This window comes from Phaethon aethereus (assembly GCF_964289735.1).
Source record: "Phaethon aethereus genome assembly, chromosome: 1".
NCBI classification, from domain to species: Eukaryota; Metazoa; Chordata; class Aves; order Phaethontiformes; family Phaethontidae; genus Phaethon; species Phaethon aethereus.
In genome coordinates, this window is record NC_138575.1 from 62534424 (window position 1) to 62552055 (window position 17632).

General features: G+C 41.9%; 2 protein-coding genes across 2 annotated transcripts; one reads left to right on the forward strand and one right to left on the reverse strand.

Annotated features, from left to right (window-relative positions):
- Positions 1–1275: 1275 nt before the first annotated feature.
- On the reverse strand, positions 1276–12819 carry TDG (thymine DNA glycosylase; the record flags this gene model as incomplete). Its single annotated transcript, XM_082002322.1, has 10 exons — positions 1276–2572; positions 3646–3774; positions 4077–4248; positions 5778–5872; positions 5950–6032; positions 6113–6248; positions 6853–6922; positions 7422–7651; positions 10237–10385; positions 12797–12819. The coding sequence occupies 10 exons, from the start codon at positions 12817–12819 to the stop codon at positions 2433–2435; spliced, it is 1227 nt and encodes a 408-aa protein (XP_081858448.1). The 3' UTR covers positions 1276–2432.
- Positions 12820–13460: 641 nt separating this feature from the next.
- On the forward strand, positions 13461–14885 carry UQCC6 (ubiquinol-cytochrome c reductase complex assembly factor 6; the record flags this gene model as incomplete). Its single annotated transcript, XM_082008189.1, has 2 exons — positions 13461–13568; positions 14790–14885. The coding sequence occupies 2 exons, from the start codon at positions 13461–13463 to the stop codon at positions 14883–14885; spliced, it is 204 nt and encodes a 67-aa protein (XP_081864315.1).
- Between the last annotated feature and the right edge of the window lie 2747 nt (positions 14886–17632).

A 17632-nucleotide genomic window follows, 5' to 3' on the forward strand; every position in this document is an offset into this window, starting at 1 on the left:
ACAGCTGGAGAGGGAGGCTGGAGTGACAGTTACACAGTTGAGATTATCTTTACTTTCATGTAAGGTGAGGAAACAGTTTACTTGACAATGAAGTATTTTCATTAAACGTTTACAGAGGTGATGCATTAAAACACCCTGGCACTCAGTAAGTTCTGCTGGTAGAGAAAGCTATACAGGAAATATCTGCAGTATTACGTACGAGGTGTCTTTAGTTGTCTAGCCTATGTTAAACAGCCCAAAATGAAACCTTATGCAGCATTTTAAGGAGTGGAGTTCTGCTGCACGGTGACTGTTCTGCAGTGTTTCTGTGTATTACGGACCCTGTAGTGCAATTAGACCTCCACTAGCATGATGCAGAAGCACATTCTAAGACGCTGTAATACAGTTCCTGATTTTATTGGGAAACATTCACAGAAGAACTTTTGTATTACTGTAACAAAAAGAGCACCAGTTCTGAGGGAGTACACATAGAATTGCCATATTTAGTGAAATGGTTATTGTACACTTCACTGTATTTTATACCTAGATAACTGAGTAGGTGACTTTGTTAGAGAAGAGACCTTTCCCTTCCAATCAAACTGGACAGCCTTACAGTAGTTATATCCTACTGTGCTACATACTCAGCAGTGCTAATTACATGCTTCTAATTTTATTGAAAAATAAAATTGAATTGTAACGAATCCCTGATGCAAGATACTTTGAGCACCTGCAGGAAAACATCCATGTAAACAGCAATACATGATACAGTACACTTTAAATAACAGACAAGACAAATCCTGCACCTTTTTGACAATATACTTAAGAGCTTTATGCTGAAGCTAATAAACACAATTGAAATCATAATGCACACTTTCTTAAGACGCTCAGAATTAAGCCACATAATTTGGGAAGAAAACTGTAAACATCACGCCTGCCTCACAACAGGTTGACAGTGTGTGATCTCTGTGAGAGCTGTGATGGCAGGATTAGAATCTACCCTAACTCGTCACACTTGATGCATGAAAACTGTCACTGGCTGTGAGGAAAGGATGAAAAATGCTGGTACAGGAATCTCTGACCAGCGTGGATTGCAGAGATACTGTCTGTATCTATTTTTCAAGTATGTGAAGCACCTACTGTCATAAGATCATCAAAACTTTAATGTTTTGATCAGCTTATTGCTTTGACTTCATCTCTTCCTCACATGGTAAAAGAGAGAAAGAAGATGATGGTTAGGCACAAGCATGGAATCTCATTTCTTTCTCAGTCACTAATATTGGCCAAAAATATGTACCTTTCAGTAAAGTTCTTCAGAAGAGAGCTGTAGTTTCTACAGTGGACCTCTTATATGTGGAACAGCTGCCCTTATATTTAACTTCGTATTTTTCACTTGTAAGAGGAATGAGAACACCCGCTTAAGGTCTTACAGACTGAAGAGAGCTGAATGTTAAAACTGCTGAATTGCAAATCTCTTTCACCCCTGTGCTAATTGTCCCTGATGTAAACAATGTAGCTGTACGTGATTCTCACAGGGAATACAGTCTTTCAATTCCCCACAATGTAATCTGCTCAAAGGGGTTGTCCCCTGGTAAAGGTCGGGTGAAGAGACAAATAACACAGAAATGACAGAGTTTAAATGCCACAGAATTTAAGAATTAAGAATGTTGTGGGGTTTTGTTTTTTTTTTTTTTTAAGGAATTCCAGTTCCTTACATTTGATTTTAAGGGGGAAAAGAGATGGAGTGGTAGGGACACCTTACCCTAAAACAGCTCAGCTACCATAGTTAGGCCCTGTCCTGCACAACACAGATTTTCCTCCCCAGCGTTGTGACTTGAGATGATGCCTCCACTAATTCTGAATACGGCCCAGTCACTCAGTAGACAGAGCTCTCTCTTCCCACCCAGAAAATACTCAGTGCTCACAGCTGCAGAACACAAGTTCTGCACTTTTTAAGAAGGTAAAAGGCAGACTTAAAAAGCACAATTTGCTTAACTCTGCATGATTAAAAACACCACTTCATGTAATATAAGGGTACACTTCCCATTTTCCCCTCCAGATATAAAAGGATTATGAGATTATCCAAATATTGAGGCATCAGTAAAAAGTATACTGCTGCTGCTACCACTACATTACCATTTATGGAATAAAATTAACGCCCCAAAGAAGTCTTCACAAATGAGAAAGCAACTTGTCAAAAACTGCAAGAAATGGTATACATTAAATATAAAACTCATATACAAAAAAGGGCTAACTTTTTTTTAAAAAGTTTGGACAGTTCCTTAAAATTATCTAGTTCATTGATTTCAGCCTACCACACACTTACTTTGGACTATAATAAAATAACTAGTGGAGATAAAATACTATTAAAACGCTTCAGTTGGAGAACCGAGGTACCAATCTTGACCACTGCATTAAAACTGCAGCATGTATGCATAGCCGAGAAGGAACAGCTCTTACGCACTGCTTCCCTCTTCCTCCCGTGTCACACCAGCAGCGAACTCTGGAATCTGGTCTGCAAAGGACTGTGTCATCCATTGTCCATTAGGAACCTCACTGAAGGATGACCCCTCACAGTACTGAGGATTGCCTCCTGCTTAAACAAACAAAAAATAATAAAATACAGTTTAAAAAAATGCAGTTGATACCACTAACTGAAACGAAACGATTAAAATACAGATGACTCCACTAGCAGAAAAGCTCTAAATCCACAAAACACCAACCCCCTCAAACAACCCCTAGAAAAATAAAAAAAAGGTTTTTGCAGTTTCCATCTTTCCTCCCTATTTTTCAACCACCTACTCAGGCTGCAGTTCAAACTAATTTGAGCATCTGCTTTTGTAGATCCAGACCATTTCCTCAAATTAGAATTTCTTCAAATTTCTTTGAAGGGTGACTGTATATATATAAATTAAGAGTCTAAACGTTTAAAAGAATACTTCCCTTAGCAGTGGTTCCTATGAATAAATTTCTTCTCAAACAGCCATTCTCTTTGACAAAGTGGGGTAGACAATGCAAATCTCAATTCACAACATAAATGAGATTAGGACTGAAAATTCACTACTTCAGAGGAAGGTGGTTACTCCAAAATTACTGCTTCTGCCATTGCTTTTTGTATTTTTTAATTCATATTTAATTACAGTTGGTGGTATTTTGGGAAGTAAAATTCCCAGCTTCTTAATTACAGCTAGATTGCTACACTTATCCTTCTAATACTGCTCCTTCATTTGGCCCACCAGCAACAGAACCACCTCAAGTGCAGTTATTTTATCTGTTCCACCATTCTGGCTTTGCTTTCCTTAGGAATGAAAAAAGAAGTACCAACCCTCTCTTTTGCTATGAAAAGTGTGATGCAATTACACAGGTCATTGTAGTTGGAGAGATTTACTATGTAAGTCACTAGTTGTGTCTGTTTGTCAGATCTTGGGAGTCAGCCCAAATTTGGGAAAACTGTTTGAAGTTGCAGACAATTGGTTTTACATAAAGTAATTTTTTCTTTATTTCCCTCCCTCAAAACCAACACCTTCCCTCAATTATGGAAGAGTTCTAACTGCTGCTATACTTGACATATATTGTATGGATTGTGCAAGTTGCTGCAAGAGTAGGAAGTTGAGTATTTGTTCATGAGCAAAGGTTTACAGACCGAATGCCCCCAGCACCACACTTTACCAGTCCCATTTGAAGAGAAATTGCACTGTTCACTTTCATACGGTGCACGATCACAGTAAGCTCCTCCATATGCTGCTTCATAACCTGGATCGTATTTTTCTTCTTTGACAGCCATCTTTTTAGCATCCTCTGCCAAAAGAGAAGACCTCAAGTATTACTATTCAGAACAAAAATGATCAAAGAACGCTTTTATCAGAGAACACTTGAAAAAACAGCCACACATTTTACAAGCTAATTGCTGCTCCCCTGAGATAATTAAGATTCTACTAAAAGGGGAGTGGAATCTGTAATTCTCAGCCACATGATTTAAAGAAGATGGCAAGTCTCTTCCCTCCCCTTAAATACTTTATTTCTTTTTGCTTGGGAAACTGCTAGTTGTGTTGTACATTACACTACATTTTAATAAAGGACTAAGAAAATAATCACAATACCTTGTGCAAGTTGCAAGTCAAATGTGTACTGCACCTCCTGCACCTCTGTGTTCGGTGCGATGCCTTTCAGCTGATCCCTTAGGTCTTTCAGCTTTATATAGTAATGAACTTTATCTTGTGCACGAGGAAACTGAGCACATCTTGCACTGGATGATGGCATAACGTAGCAGAGCTTGAGACAAAGGTCAAGAAAAATAGCATTACTGGTCCCTGAACTATGAGCATCTAGAGTAACTTAACAGTTAAGCTCCTTGTTTTAACCCTTTGTACAAACTTCAACTAATGCCATGGGTGGTTGTTTGAGAGGATAAAAGGAGCCTTTCGTTTTTCTTGGCCAGCTAGAAGTCTTGCCCTACAGGCTGCTGAAGCGAGAACAATTTTCACCAGTTGTTTCTGTGCTGCAGGAGAAGCAGTGCTGGTATGTGTTACAAGAAGTACAATGTACAGGTGTAGGCCAGAGAGTCAAGCACACTCCAGAGCTCCCTGAGCAAGCGGAGGTCTGAGCCAGAAAGTGCACAGAGGACTACATGATAGCACGCAAATCCCCCAAACCAGGGAGGGAGGCATCACAGGTTTATTAGCCTGGCTTCGTGGCCAAGTGTGTCGGCATCACGCTCACCAGGGACTGAAACTCTGGTGTGGTTGAAGAACTTAAGTGTCTCTATCTCTGCCAACAGGCCTAGCCAGGTACGTAAAGTTAGTTCAGGAAAAAGGAACTGTAGCCAATACTTTTACTACTGTACAATATTTATGAACTAGTACTTATAAACAGGATTATTTATCTTTCTTACAAAACACTTCTGCAGTAGATGTATTAAAAGAGCTATTTAAGCAGCAAGCACTTTATCATCAGTTGTTCTTCAGGCTCTGATGGCAACGCTCCACCATTAGAGAAGGACAGCTTAAACTTGCAGGACTAGTAATTTGGGATAGAGCAGGAAGAAAAAAAAACAACCCAAAATTTCCAGCTGACAAGGTAACGAAGCTTTGGAATAAGCCACCTTGGCAGGTAGTGTAATTGCCTCTGCCTTAACCTGTTTATAAGAACAGGTTAAAACAAACCTATTTGTGATGATGCGTAGCTGGTCTCTTGAGATATCTGCCAGCACTAGACGTCTATGACTAATGCACTCTTCGTCAGACTGTTTATCTTAAGTATCCAATTTAATTTCAAGCTGCAAATCAGCATAAGATGACTGAGTCTGATGGAAGTGCTTGGGCCTGCCCAGATCCAGTAATACTGTAGCTGTAGCATGTAACAGCACAATGATGGATTCACTGGTCTTTCTCCCCCACTGTGGCACTAGTAGCACCATGGCCGTGTTCGGTATCAAAGTTCAGTAATACAAAAATACAGGGAACTGGACAGAGAGAAGCAGATGAAAGTAGGTGACTTATCATAAACGCATGTGTATTTTATTCATATTTTAGATAGTCATCACAGAATGCACTAACCTACTAACCGTAATATGCCATTTCCCAAATGAAGTCTGCAAGTCTGAAGAAGCTGCATTAAAGATGTGTCTGGAAATTGCACTATCCCATTTTCTCTGTTTAAGTAAAAGCCTTTTTCACATCCCTTGTACTTTGGGCAAACTTTGACGTTATCGTGAACGTGTGCAAGCCCTGAGACTTCGTTAGTTTTGAAATAACCAAAACGGAGTGCCCCATTTTTCTTTCTTTCTCAGCATCAATACTTACAGTTTCTGTATCTGGCACCTTGTGTGGCTGCAGTCCGAATTCCAAGTTCTTAACTTTTATTCCAAAAACTTCTTTACTAAAAATTTCATAAATACCTAAAATGAGAAGATATGGTAAGTGGACAAAAAAACCCTACTGACAGAACAAGTTTGTTCAAAATCAAGGTTCTCACATTTTCCGTTGAAAGCTGCTATACGAGGTTTATACTTCTGTAACTTCTGCATCAGAATTCGCCCTCCTTCCCGAAACTCTTTGCTAAAAAAGAAAGTACTGACAATTATAATCACAACTATTAATTCGTTTAACAAGCATGATATTCCCCCTTGTTATCCTACCTGGAGAGGTCTTTGCTTCCAGGTGTTGTCCTTTCAACCATGTTTGTAAATCCAATCCCATATTTATGTGGCAAGGTATGGTCATCCATATGGTTCAGCTGTTCATTACTTAGACCAGACATGAAGAGACACTTCCCTGTGAAGTAGGAAGATACGCATTTGCCTTTTTCTAAAGAAAAGAAAACAAAACCAACCCCTCCACCTCGACTATCAGAGTACTGGAATGCTAAAGGAGGAGTATGTTGACAGAGAATCAGTTGATTTGGTAAGACTATTGCCCTATCTAGAAAAGTTTAAAACAGCCAAAATTACTTTATCTACTGCAGGAGGATAGAAAATCCCTAGTGAACAACAGGAATTCCTCACCATGATCCTATATATATGGAAACCAGACTTTTATTCTAAAAGTTCAGGAAAGAGCTTTAGATTTTGTGATTCATTTAGTGAATGTGACCAGTATGATTTTGTGGGAAAGAATGTGGTGAAGACAAGTACCAGTTTTCTTTTACAACTTTGGCATTGCTTCTCCTTGCACTAGGCCTCTCTGACAGAACCTGCTGACATCTTACATTCATACTTAGCGTATGAAAGTATAGTTTGGGTGATGTGTACTGCCAATCTCTTAAGGACAAATTAACCACAGCTAGCCCCTAATGACAGTTTAATTGAAATGCCACAAGTTTTAACAAAGTTACAAAGTTCTGCAAATTCTGTAAGAAGAAAGGAAAAGAAAAACGTACAAAAATGGTTTCCAGGTCCAGGGTAATGATGTCCTTTGTAAGCTGCCATCAAGCCAGGGTTTATGCCAATCTACAAAGATACCAGTCCATTTTAACGATAAGAATATGGCTTGCTAGTCAGGAGTTTAATCAAGTTACAGTAAGGACACTCAATTCTCTTTAAGTTACTGTCAATGAACAAAACTGTGTTAATGGTAGCTTCCATCTTTATTTAAAAAAAACAGAGAATTTTATAGCAGTGTTTCATTTAGATGTGCAATGTCAAAAGAGCAGCTCACGGTGTGTTTTACAGCTACTGGTGTGGCGCTTCCAGTAAATAAAGCGTCTAGTAACGGTCTCTCATGACTACGTATTATACACAGCCTTAGACTTCTCAGAAATTAGAACTATGTTACTATGATTTTTAACAGAAAATGCAAAGCAGCTCTACACACAGGAAGCAGTTTATATACTTTATCTGACAAGATCTTGCCATATAAGCACTATAGATAAGTAACCAGAAGGAATGTAAATCATAACCAGTGAGTACAAACTATTCACTTTTTTACCTAATCTTGTGAGTTACTTACTATTACAATGTCCAGATCAAAGGTCAAAATATCAGGTAGAGTCTTGGTCAGAAGTTCCGCTTCAGATACACCATTAAAACGGTCCACTTTTCTTTTGACTTTAAAAGTATCTGTGATCTTTTCTTGTTTGCCTTTTGACTTGGCTGATTTTTCTTTTTTAGCAGCAGGCTTTTTGGGTTGCTTTGGCTCAGTTGCTTTGGCTTTTCTTTTCCTTCCTCCTTTTTTAACTTCTGAAACACACAGCAAATATTCTTTTTGTACATTTCTAATGTTGCAGTGTGGGTATTCAGAAAGACTCAACTAAATGTATGGATACAAAAAGAAATCAGACAGATAAATTTACCTTCAAAATTTGTTAAACAATTACCAGATGAATCTCAGTTTTGCAGGCTCAACATAGAGCTAGCTTGGGTGTCTCTGTGCCCCAGACACACACACTACTCACAGGCAACTACACTGACTTAGGATACAAACCAAGAATAACCTCATAACTAGATTATGTTGTTTATATGCTGTATGCAACAACCCTTTGGAAACAGTTTCATTTCTTTTGGAGGATATGGCAGAACACCAAAGCTTAGGTTCTGAGGAACGCGATAGTAAGTTCTAGTCACACTTCAGCTTCTAAGGATGAACATTGATTGTTACAGATTATGTAACATATTGAAGAAACTGAACATCAAAAGGTCTCAAAGATCACCTACCGTGTCAGGTATGAGCTTGTCAGGAACACAAACACATAGGCTGAACACTGCATAAGCTAGTCACAATTTATTGTTTACGGAATAGATACTGTCCAGTGCAAGGTAACGTAGGAGAGCTTCAGGATCTCCATTTGAATGGGTGACACCAAACGTTAATTTTTATTTACAAAACGCAAACATAAAGTAGTTGCCATTCACGCGTTTGAAACTTCCTCATCTTCTGTCCCCTAGAGCTTAGGCATTCAATCAGCACAGGTACTGGCCATGACGTGACCACCCAGAGATTGCTCTCTATCCTAGTTCATTAATAATGTTGAGTTGCAGAACACATCTTGAAAAATATGAAAACATACTTCGCAGAAATCAGCAAAGAGCCGAGGTAACCCACTACTTGAAAATTGAGACTTCATCTTATTTGCAAAATTTCTAGATTAAACTCTCCCTCAGATAAGAAATAAATACAGTGCATACCATGGCACTGCCCCAAGTCTGCATGCTTTTTTTGACCTGTTTTTGTTTGCATTCAGCTTTCTTACAAGAAGGACAAAAGTCATGTGAAATTCCCACCATGTCATTGGAGCAACTGCTTAGGAAAGCTGTAACCATACTCAAGCTATGGTCTAGCTACAATGAAGAGACTAGAAGGGCCCAGACTTGGTGAGGCACATAAGCAGCTTTTCTTTTCTATCCCTTGAAGAACCAGGAGGTTTTTCATGTGACAGAAAAATGCCACAAATACTCCAATTGCTCTGAGTTGGATGTATTTCAAAGGAAGCAGGATCATGTTCTAACTCTCATGCTGATTCGGTACCTACCAAGCAGACACTGCCATGAAATATGAACAATGTCAGGGCAGCCTTTCAGAAGGTAATCCTAAAACTTTTACTTTTTTCATCACAGCAGGTAGCTGGACTCCAAATCTTTGCCTTTCATATATGCTCCTGTAGATTTCATACACGTGGCAAATCTTGAAGCCCTGCCTTTGAAGGTTTTACCCAATTTTAAATTCTTGCAAAAACATTAGGGAAAAGTTTAATAACAGAAGATTACGGTGGTCTAAAAATACTTGAAAGTGCAGCCAAACAGCGTGCTCATGGTGACATCATGTTATCCAATAATAAAGCTGCAAAAGAAGCCTAACTATATAGCACTTGAGATACATCCTAACTGTAGTGAATAATACTGTGAATGAATAGAGCAGTTGCAACTATTTCAAACTGGAGGTTTTCTTCCTATGATTTCATCTGGCCATGCATTACAACTGAAAAAGAAAAAAACCAAAGCTTTTCAAAGGATGCACTTAAACAAGCAATGTTGTTGCATAAATTGGCTGACGGGGTACCTTGGTACAGAGAGCTCTGACCTAGACTTAAATATTAAAAGCAAGACGAAACTCAGTGTGTGAATCAGGATTTGAGCCTGGCAGAGACCACTGCCTTTTTATGTGATAAAGAGCAAGCATAAAAGCCACAGAACAAGGGATCTTTTCTTGGCATGGTTAGTGTAAAGTCTAAGTGTACAAAATCCTAGTGAAGGAAAAGAAAGGCAACGTACAAGTGCATACACTACGAAACTTGTGTGACTGACACACACAACACTTTCCAGCACTGTTAGTATTTGTTTAAATAAGCCTCACTAGAAACCAACAATCCTTAGTGTATATAAGCAATTAACTGTTATTACTACAACACACTAAAACAGCATTTAAACAAAAATATTTCAAATAAACAGTATTATACTGTACTTCTCTTGCAGAAGTTAAAAAAAACCCTTAACTCAGACTGAAAGAAGAAAACTTCTCTAATATAATATTAAAACCCATGAAATCAGCTAAAATGATGCATTTATCTACTAAAACAAAAATCTGCTTTTCCTGCAACAAGGTAATTTTATGAGACTGAACAACGTGAATACTATCACCTGGGTTTACCTCGCATCTTTTTAATTGTCTGGTAACAAATATTACTTAAAGAATACGGTTAATCAAGACTTCCTCAAAGAGCATCAAGAAATCCAATAGGTCCAAAGAAGCAGTTTAAGATCAGTAATTTCCCCCCCCCGCAATTGATGACTAATGTTCTAGCTCACTTAGCACAGCCCCGCCAAACTACCTTTTGGAGGCTCCTGAGCGATGTTTGGCTCTGGAACGCCCTCTAGAGCCGGCTGCTCAGTCATGATTTCCACATTAGGCGCTGCAGTCATCATTTGATGGAATGGAAACGTGTAAAAAGCTTGAGCTTGCTGAAGATATGCGTAGTATCTTAGAAAGGGAGGGGGAAAAAAAAGAGAGACATAATTTATCAACAATTTAGAAACTTAGCGATGTACCAGATAGACTGTAAATATCAACCTTTATCAAGGCTGGCTTGTACTGCACTTACATTCTCCAATGACTGTTACCCAAACCCACTAGGCAGTGTGACTGCTTAGCTGGTATCAGGTGATGTTAAACCCAACATTAATGGTACAGTTCTCTCGTGATTATGATAATGTGGAAGAATCACAACATTTTTAAGTGAAGCAAATTGTCATCAAACATACCGACAATTTACAACCCAAGCAAGTTAAAACTCTTGGTTCTTCAACTTTCCCAAGTTTTAGATTTTCTTAATGTTACATCAGTTACTTTATCTGATATAATACAGAATGGATGAATCACTCGGGGCTACAAAGCATTATGAATACACACAGCACTAGCTACCATGCAGATTATTAAACAGCTTTAACAAATAGCGTGGCAGATTTTGTCCAGTTATCCCACACTGGATCCTAACACAAATATTTCACTTGTTCTATATAAAGTGTTCGTGCACACACCAATTCAGCCTCCTTCCATGCATAAAGATGTTTTTCCGTATACAGCTCTTTTGCTCCACACATTTGTTAGTCACATCCAACCCTCACACCCCAACACAAACTTCTGCTTCATACTGTCATTCCCTTCCACCTACGCAGCCACCTTCTTGTCCATAGATTCTATTGCCATACAAATACACAGAAAAGATTGCATGAACAGTAAATTTGCAGGAAATATTTTATTATCTCAAAGCTATGCATAAAAACATGAAATAATTTCTAGCTATATAGAAATACCTCAAAAGAGGGGATTATTCTCTTAAATACCCATATGCAATGGCTATTTAAGAATAATTAAGAATTCCAATGTAAATCAGATTCATGCCAGAATAGTCCATAGTCTTGTGATCCAGCCATTGATTTTGAACCAAATACCTGCCCTCAATCAAGAAGAATAAATTTGAATATAGGTCTCTCAGATTCCTGGGGAAGTTGCCTAACAAAGTCATGGGAGATTTTGAGAGTACAGTAAATACCTCACTTCCCACATCCCCCCCCTCCCCACTGGAAGAGTTCCATTTTGTAGAAAACACTCGTGCAGTTACTGCACAGAACAAAACTGATCCTCAGATTTGTATTAGTAAACACAACTGAGACACGCAGAATCCAGTTCATAATGTAATAAATGCTTACTAATACAGAGCAGAACAGAGCAAGTAAGACATGAAAGCGTCTAACCCAAGAACAGTGCCTAACAAGGTATATTCTTATAATAGATGTCTTCTTATTTTATGCATATATAAAGTCCCCTTATAAAGGGTATAAAATTCCCTCTAGAGGAAAATTTGCACCATATCATGGACAAGTTCCTCTAACCACATGGTGAAAAGATGAAAGAGAGCTTTTACCCCCATCTCTAATCCTCATATGCATTTTCTTAGATCATATTGCTCGCATGGGTTCAGAAACACAGTATTTTGTTATTGATGTATATATTATGGAACATTTAAGTAAATACTTTCAGCTCCATGAGGAAAAAGTGGTGATTTAACCCCCCCTTAAGTTCACGCAAAAAATGAGAGAAAACTGAAAGACAGAAGATACATTCACTGGAACAAAACCAAACACGAAATCATTTACAAATCCACCTGTAGGCAGACAGGCCTCCACCGCATGCATGCACATGCATGTCTGTCTGAATCCACGGCAAGTCCCGTCCCCACTGCAGCCCCAGCCACCTCAGATGCCCCTCGGCAGCGGGGCTGCCTGCCCCTTCCACACAGCCCAGCGCCCAGAGCTCTCCAACAGGCCGCTGCCTCACCTGCCCCACCCAGCCTCAGCACCCCTCGCCCCAGGCCGCCAGCAGGCGAAGCTCCCCCCGCGAATACGCACCAACTTTCCACCTTTTTCCCATCCCCTAATAAAGACACGTACCCCCTTCCCGTGGGCCCCCACAGCGCGTCACTCCCATTTTACCCACATCAGCGCCCGCAGGTCCCCGTCGTACGACCACCAACCCGACGCCCCCTCCCACGCAGAGCTCCCGCTCCGGGCACCTCCCCCGGCGCCCACCCGGGATACACAGACACAGCATCGCGCCCCACGCTCTCCGCAGCCTAACGCCTGCGTCTGCGCCCACCTCCCCGCTCCCCTACAGGCCACCCCATGGCCCCGGGCCCATCTCGCCGCGCCCCCTCCCACATCTCACCCGGGAACGCCTCCCTTCACCCCTCCCCCATTTCGTGCCCATGGCGGGCTCGGGGAAGGGGGGAGGGGAGCGGGGCCGCCACAGCCCGGCCCCGGCTCCTCCCAGCAGCGGGGGAAGGAGAAGGACAACAGCGACGCCCGAGCGCGGCTCCGGGCCGCCACCGGTACCTGCCCAACTCCTCGGCCTCCATGCCCGGGCGCGGAGCCTGCCAGCGCCGACGGGGCTATTGTCACCGCCCGCCCCCCGCCGCGCCCTCCCCCTTCGCCTCAGCGCCCCAACCGACCTGCCGGGCAGCCCCGCGTCACGTGAGCGGCGGCGGCCAATGGGAGCGCGCAGCCGGCCGGCCGGCCGGCCAGCCCGGCGAGGGAGGGGCGATAGGGCGGTGCCAGCGGCTCCCCGCGGTCTCGCCCGCGGCCCCGGACCGGAGCAGCCGCCGGAGCGCGGGGGGAGGCGGGCGGCTCAGCTGCGCCCGGCAGGCCGCAGGAGAGCCTCTCGCCACGCGCTCAGTCCCTCGCGGCCTGAGGGTCTCGGGCTGTACGTCAGGACTTACATCGCGTCATCCGCAGCAGTACCCCTCCGAGAGGGGCGGGCCTCCATCTCCCCCACTCCCGCCGGCACCCCCGCACCATCCTGCGACCGCCCTGGAGGCGGAGGAGATGACGCACGTCCGGCGCGTCAACGTGTATGGAGGGGGTGTGGGAGGGTGTCCAACGCCGCTTCAAGGCGGGTGGCGCTGGGGCCGCGGCCCGTACCCGGCTCTCCGACCTCCCTTGTGCCGCCCCTCCGTGAGGGAGCGCGGGGGTGCAGCGTTCCCGGGCCCTCCCCGCGGCCATGCCCGCCGGCGTGCCTTGGCCCACCTACCTGAAGGCGCTGGCGGCCAGCATGCTGGCCATGTTCGCGGGCGCCGAGGTGGTGCACAGGTACTACAGGCCTGACCTTGTAAGTGTTCGGAGGGTTCCGGTCGCTGGCCGCGTTACGGAGGCCGGTAGCGTGTCTGCCGGGTGGAGGGTCTCCTGTAGAGCTTTGTGTGTGGGGAGGTCTCCGGTCTGACGGCAGAGCATGATCAGGCTCTGAAGCGGGGGAGGCCAGGTCTTCTCTTTCAGCTGCCTTCAAACCGGCGATGTGGTACCAAAACCGAAAAAGCCACACAAATCTCTGCAAGAAGGAGTTTCTACTGTGAGAAGTTGATTTTTTGGAAAAGAGCTTGCAAAAGTGGTGAGAAAAGCCTGTATTAGATGTACATAGACTTTTTTCCTCCAGTAACGGCAATGAAGGTGACCAGAAGTTTACTTTAGAAACAATAGCAGGCTGAGAGTCAGGACTATCAAAGTTCCAATCACAGAACTGGGCTCCAACTGAGACCATCCACCCGGGATATTAATGGTTGATGTGGTTGCTTGGAGGCCTTCGAACTTGTATGCCTTACCTCATCCTCCTGCTTTTGTACACTTTTTGCTTTTTTAAAAACGCTATGCTATTTTCAAATCAGAAATAAGTTAAAAAATCACCATGCTTGAGCTGTCATGTCAAAACTTAAGCAATGAGGCTTAAATCATTGATATATACATAAGAATTCGTGTATTTTAATAGTCTCTACTGTAGCCTTCATTATAGGCAAATAGGCATATTTATTCAGAGTGATTTAATGACCTACACCTCTTTAAACCAGCACAAATGTTGAGGAGTTACGGTTTTTAAAATGTCAAAGTTTGCTTTTTAAAAAATTTCATCTCCAGTTTCAGTGCTTAACTTTTAAAAGAGAAAGGTAGAAGCAGTGAAACGTTTTTTTTTCCTGTCACCAAGAAAAGGAATGTGTGAAAACTTCAACTGGTGTTTAAAAGCAATAGTAGACATCTCAACCAAACTTACATTTCTTAAATGGCAAAAAGCAGCGTTGTTCTTTCAAACAAACTGCCCATTCTTCCTTTTTCTTCATTTTTTTCAAATCATGTTTTGCTCCTTTTAAATGAAAGTCAAATTACAGAAAGGTAATAGGTTAATTTTTAAGATGTTTAGCATGTAAGAATTACACTCTGCTCAAAAAAGAGGGTGGTATAATCACAATTTGGCTATAATGCTGTCTCTTACAGCTAATTTACTGGTTTGTGAGTTTTGTTTTTCTTCTGCCACAACACTGACATCTTTCTCTGTTTTTAACAGAGTATACCTGAAATCCCTCCTAAGCCTGGAGAGCTGAAAACAGAATTGTTGGGTCTAAAAGCAAGATCAAGCAAAGTTCAAACTTCACAACAGTGACCAGAATTTACTTACATTGTGAAAACTAGAACTGATAAAATACTTGTTCAGCTGTCTCAACTGCAGAAATCCATGTGTGAAGAATCTGTAGCAGCATTAAAAATAGGTATATGATGAATATTGTTGCTAAAAGTCCAATTATTGGTGCACCAAAATGCTCATTTCTTAATATTGATTGCAGTGTAAGTATTCTTCAGAATAAACTATGTAAACTCACATTGGCGAGTCTGATGGAATTTTAAAATTTTAAGCTGATGAACAGGTTTAGCATATTGAAAAGTTAAGCTTTTATGGCCACTCATTAGCCTTAATAAACCTACCTGTTCATCTGTAGAACCCCCTCTTACCTGTGGGCATTTCCCCCCCTTCTTGAAGTTTAACTCAGTTTTGCTGGATATAACCCAGAAAGTGATGGTCTGTACAAAGGAGAAAGATTCCTTATTGCAGCACTTCTCGCACTGGACCCCTTTGAGTGCTGGCCAACTGCTCTAACAGCAGCTTTCTATCCGTATTACTAACAGAAACCTACACTGTGAGGCTGGGGAGGATCTTGCAACTTGGTTGTATTAGTTAAAATGGGGCAAATAAGTACAGATTACGCTGATGGATGTTTGTACTCCATTTGGGCATCTTCTCTTTACAGCTACTTTTGACAGCTGTAAATATACAAAACTGAAATAACAAGTGCAGGTTTACCTTCCAGTCCCAAAATAGGATCGCCACAAAACGCTCACACCAGGAACTCGGGAAGATACACAAAGTCTCAACATAAAGATCATCTCAACCACAAGATGGTGTGACAACCCAGGGTTTAATGGTATGTGGTAGAGCTTGTGAAGGTTGGGGAGAGCTTTCCTTTGATAAAGGTACCAAGACAAGGCACAGGCTTTCCCCTCTGTTCTTACTCGGGTTTAACTTGGGAAAGAAAACCACCATCTGACAGATTGAGGAAATAAAAAATTTCCGCAATTCCTACTAGCAAAGTACTTGGAGCTCTTGTAATAGCAGAAATGATCACTGAAAGTGCTACTTTTACATTCTGTTCCAGCTGTGAAGCTGTTATTTTGTGTAAGTTGGGAGTATTTTTCCTAGGAAGAAAGGTTTGTAGTTCCTCAACATGTTGTGTATGTGCCTCTGCTCTCACACCATTTTGCAACTATTGGCTGATGTGGAAGAGCAGCTGAAGTGGGATGAGATCCTCTCCCACTCCTAGGTGTCCATGGGGGTGTTCAGGCTGCAGCCTGTACTTTGTGTTACTAGATCCCCTTATCACTGACAGCCATCACCAATAAAAAGGCCTCAAGTAAATCTCAGAGGTTATGCCCAAATGAGATCAATCAATGAGAATATTTTACTAAATTCAATCCTAGTGAAACTACTTTTTCCTTTACTGTACCTAAACACAGCTGATTGATTGACAACCTTCCACCTCAGCACAAGATGAAGTTTATTGAAGAGACAAGATGGAGCAGTTCAGCGGTGTTTCATTCCTGCTCTACCAAGAACAGCAGTTTTTCAGTTATCCCTTTAGAAAGCCAGGATTCACCAACTCTTACCCATTACTCATGCTGTGTCAAGAGTATGACCTCTGTCATTATGTTGACTTCTGACACAAAAGATGCATTTCTCCCTATTTCAGATCCAAAGGCTGCAGAGGGAAGTTACTACTAATTTAGCTTGCATTTCTAAACATATCCTGCTGCTAATGGAAAGTGAGCAACAGGGAACAGCTTATTAGCCCAGCTTTTGCTAGCACTGTTCTCATTAGTGTCCATCTAGGAAGAGCAAGGCTGACAATACACCAGGTTTCTAACAGCAGAGGTGACATCCCCAGAATCAGCATGACTGGGGCACTGAAAGAAATATCCTCAGTACAACTGGGAGACACTTCTTCCAGAGTTGACACTATTCTGTCAGCTTTATGAAGTAAAAAAAACCCCAACAAACCAAGCTTCCAACTGCATTTTGTGCTTATTAATAGCAAACACTTGTCACTTCATGGTAGACAAAATAGCCGGACCACAGCTGTGTTACACATGGTATCCTCAGCTGAGGAAGATGAAGCACAAAGCATAACTCTCCAGTGGGCTCTTTATTTTTCTGAAATAGAAAATTAGGTATACCATCCTAAAAATCAATAAAGCCATTGAGAACTTAAGCTACATAACAGAGCAAAAACTGCTTAAGCCTACAAGTAATTAACAGGTTAAGAATACTGTAGCAAACAAGCCTATGCTTCCAACAGTCATTTTCAGTTTGTGAGCTGAAGCATTCTTAACCACAGTAGGCCTGAGCTGCATTTGCTGCTCAGGCTGGTCAGAGCAGGGTGCATAGTAAGGATATACTTGGAAGCATATCCCTGTAAATGGTATTTTAGGAAGTACTAAATCAAGACCTCAGCAGCAGCTGACTGCTACAGAGCACAGAAGTTGCACTGCCATAGTAAGAGGACCATGCCTCAAGAAGTGGTGTATCGGCTCTGTTCAGTAAGTTACGAACAAAGGACTGCTATTGCTAGCTGCTAAACTACACGCTAGGGTTAGACCACTCACAGCATGCTATAGTAACAAAAGGTTCTCACAGCACATCTGAACTACTACTACAGTGAGCAAAAACCAAACCACCCCAAACTCCCTCAAACAAAACCAAGCTCCCGTTCCTTGAACAGTATACTTCAATAGAGCAAACATCTCTGTGTAAGCCCTAACTCAATAACCACACTGATTCACAGCACTTGTATTTATTGC